The 3,566-nt window shown below is 46.2% G+C and overlaps 1 protein-coding gene across 1 annotated transcript; it reads left to right on the forward strand.

The window, feature by feature from the left end:
• The first annotated feature begins 469 nt into the window (after positions 1-469).
• LOC310835944 (tigger transposable element-derived protein 1-like) lies at positions 470-3,316 on the forward strand. Its single transcript, XM_083720908.1, has 3 exons — positions 470-783; positions 1,254-1,382; positions 1,425-3,316. The coding sequence occupies exon 3, from the start codon at positions 1,472-1,474 to the stop codon at positions 3,005-3,007; it is 1,536 nt and encodes a 511-aa protein (XP_083577034.1). The 5' UTR covers positions 470-783; positions 1,254-1,382; positions 1,425-1,471; the 3' UTR covers positions 3,008-3,316.
• Positions 3,317-3,566: the final 250 nt, after the last annotated feature.

Consider the following 3,566-nt stretch of genomic DNA (forward strand, 5'->3'; position numbering starts at 1 on the left):
TCTCTGAGCCTGGGGAAGAATAGATTACATTTGGATTTCAAGGGATTTGTCCCCAAGAACAGTGAAATGCGAGATACTCCCAAAAACATTATCAGATCACAATCCTATAATGATAGAGTTAAGAAATAAAGAACAGAAGTTATTCAGATGGAGGATGAATGACAATCTTTTTGATAATCAAGAAGTGATTGAAAAAGCTAAAGAGATTTTAAGTGGAACTCAAATAAAGAAACTAGTTTCGACATTGTTTGGGATGCAAGTAAAGCCGTCATGAGTGGCTTCTTGATTCAACAAAATATTTATAGGAAAAAGTTGAGAGAAAAGAAAAAGGAAGAAATCTTGGCTCAATTGGAAGAGTGTGAAAGGAAATTAACAATAAAGTCTAAAGATGAACAGACCAAACAAGCAATTAAAATGTTACAAACACAATTTTCAATATTGGCAAATCAAGAAGTGGAATGGAAAATTAAATACAGTGGTGCCCCGCAAGATGAATGCCTCGCAAGACGAAAAACTCGCTAGACGAAAGAGTTTTTCATTTTTTGAGTTGCTTCGCAAGACGAATTTCCCTATGGGCTTGCTTCGCAAGACGAAAACGTCTTGCAAGTTTGTTTCCTTTTCCGTAAAACCATTAATACCCAGGGTGCATTGCTTGAAGAGGTGCAGTTGAGACTTGAACTTCGAAGAGCAACACATAGAACACGGTGTGGTAGCCTTTTTTGAGGTTTTTGAGGACTTTGCTGATTTTTGAAGCTTTTCCAAAACTTCTTTTGCATCCATTTGGTAAGTTAAACTTTTAAAACTTTTTTTGGGTTTTTTGGATTTTGGGTTGGGGTGTTTGGAATTCAAGGACTTGGTGTTGGGGAGAGGTTTGCAAGAATCTGGGAGCTTGTGTGGGTTTTTTCTGCATTTTTATGATTTTTTGTGACCATTGGGCCATGTTGTTTTTTAAAAAAAATTTCTGGGTTTGAATTTCTGTGTGGTGGGTGGCTGGGGGAACAGTTGAGGAGGGGTTTGCAAGAATCTGGGAGCTTGTGTGTTTTTTCCCTGCATTTTTATGATTTTCTGTGACCATTGGGCCATGTGTTTTTTTTAAAAAAAATCTGGGTTTGAATTTCTGTGCGGTGGGTGGCTGGGGGAACAGTTGTGGAGGGGTTTGCAATTTCTGTGTGGTGGCTGGCTGGCTGGGGGAACAGTTGAGTTTTTTGAAGACTTTGGTGATTTTTAAAGCTTTTCCAAAACTTCTTTTGCAGCCATTTGAGGATTTTGAAGACTTTGGTGATTTGCAGCCATTTTGTAAGTTAAACTTTTAAAACTTTTTGGGGGGATTTTGGGTTGGGTGTTTGGAATTCAAGGACTTGGTTCTGGGTTTGAATTTCTGTGTGGTGGGTGGCTGGGTGCTTTTGAATTTTTTTGATGTGAAGCACTGATTTTCCCCCCCTGAGTTTACGAAGGTAGGAGCTGTGCTGCCATGGGACCCAAGAAGACTGCTGCTGCAGAGGCCGGCGAGAGGAAGAAGGAGAAGGTGACGCTGGAAATGAAGAAGGAGATCATCCGGAAGCACGACGGTGGAATGCGTGTGACAGACCTCGCCAGGGAGTACGGGACGAATCCATCGACCATCGGGACCATCCTGAAGATGAGGGAGAAGATCCTTGCAACTGATGCAGCCAAGGGAGTCACCAGGATCGTGAAGAACCGCCCAGCTGTTCTGGAGGAGGTCGAGAAGTTGCTGCTCATCTGGTTAGAAGAGAAGCAGCGTGCAGCGGACACAGTGACTGAGGCCGTCATTTGTGAGAAGGCCAAGGCCTTGCATGCAGACCTCGTCCAGGAACAGCCAGGAACCTCAGGCGAGCCAGAAGTCTTCAAGGCAAGCAGAGGTTGGTTTGACCAGTTCAAGATAAGATCTGGAATCCACAGCATGGTCAGGCATGGAGAGGCTGCCAGTTTTGATGTTCCTGCGGCTGAAGACTTTGCAGCGGAGTTCCTGGAGGTTGTGAAGACGGAGGGCTACGTTCCACAGCAGGTCTTCAACTGCGACGAGACCGGGCTGTTTTGGAAGAGGATGCCCAAAAGGACTTTCATCACACAGGAGGAGGCCCAGTTGCCTGGCCACAAGCCCATGAAGGACCATCTGACCCTGCTCTTCTGTGCCAACGCAAGCGGCGACCTGAAGATCAAGCCCCTGCTGGTGTACCACTCGGAGAACCCACGGGCCTTCAAGAAACACAAGGTCGACAAGGAGCAGCTGAGTGTCATGTGGCGATCCAACAGTAAGGCTTGGGTCACACGTGTGCTGTTTGTGGACTGGGTCAATCTTGCTTTTGGCCCTGCTGTCAAACAGTACCTGCTGGACAACGACCTCCCGCTGAAGGCTTTGCTTCTGATGGACAATGCTCCTGCTCATCCTAAAGGCCTTGAGGAGGACTTGTTGGAGGAGTTCAGCTTCATCAGCATCATGTTCCTGCCGCCTAACACCACGCCACTGCTCCAGCCGATGGATCAGCAGGTCATCGCCAATTTCAAAAAACTCTACACCAAGGAGCTTTTCAGGCGATGCTTCGAGGAGACTGACTGCACCACCATCACCCTGCGGGACTTCTGGAAGGACCACTTCGACATCGTCACCTGCTTGAAGATGATCACCACGGCCTGGAATGGGATCAGCCAGAGAAATTTGAATTGCGCTTGGCGCAGCCTGTGGCCGGACTGTGTGGCACCAAGTGACTCTGATGCACCAGAATCAACAGTGGTGCAGGACATTGTTGCCTTGGGGAGGACCATGGGACTGGAGGTCACAGAGGAGGACGTCAGCGAACTGGTGGAGGAGCACGACCACGAGCTGACCACCCAGGAGCTGGTCGAACTGCAGGCAGAGGCTGCGCAGGAGCAGGCCTCGCTGGAAGAGGAGGAAGCAACTGAGGAACGGCTGTCCTCCAAAGAACTGAGGGACATTTGCCAGAAGTGGAAGGATTGTGCAGGCTTTTGCACAGCAGCACCACCCTAACAAGCACGTGGTACATGACCTTGCGAACACTTTTGATACGACGGTCATGTCGCCTTTCAGGGAGGTGCTGAAAAGGCGGATGAAGCAGCAGACCATGGACAGGTTCTTCAGCAAGAAGCAAAGAGTGGAAGAGGAACCTTCTTCGAGTGGTCCCCCAGAGTCTTAGAAAATGTACGGTACACTTTGTTGATTTTTAAATGTTTTTCTGTCATGTTTAGAAACTTAATTTATTGTTCCTTCAATTTTTGAACTGCTCTTTACAGTATGTGTGACTTTAAAGAGCAGTTAATAAACTCTTGTTGTACCAAATTTGGCTTTGTTTGGACTTTTTTTGACCATAGGAACGCATTAATTGAATTTCAATGCGTTCCTATGGGATTTCGTGCTTCGCAAGACGAAAAATTCGCTAGACGATAAAACTCGCAGAACGAATTAATTTCGTCTTGCGAGGCACCACTGCAGAAATTTTTTGAATCGGCTAATAAAGTAGGGAAGCTCCTTGCATGGCAATTGAGAAAAAGACAAAATCAGAATGTGATAAATAAAATTAAAATTGGAG

Source organism: Podarcis gaigeae, assembly GCF_964106915.1.
Source record: "Podarcis gaigeae genome assembly, chromosome: W".
Classification (NCBI taxonomy): Eukaryota; Metazoa; Chordata; class Lepidosauria; order Squamata; family Lacertidae; genus Podarcis; species Podarcis gaigeae.

Excerpts from the sequence above, each read along its gene's own strand:
- LOC310835944 (XM_083720908.1), top strand. The coding sequence starts at position 1,472 with ATGGGACCCAAGAAGACTGCTGCTGCAGAGGCCGGCGAGAGGAAGAAG.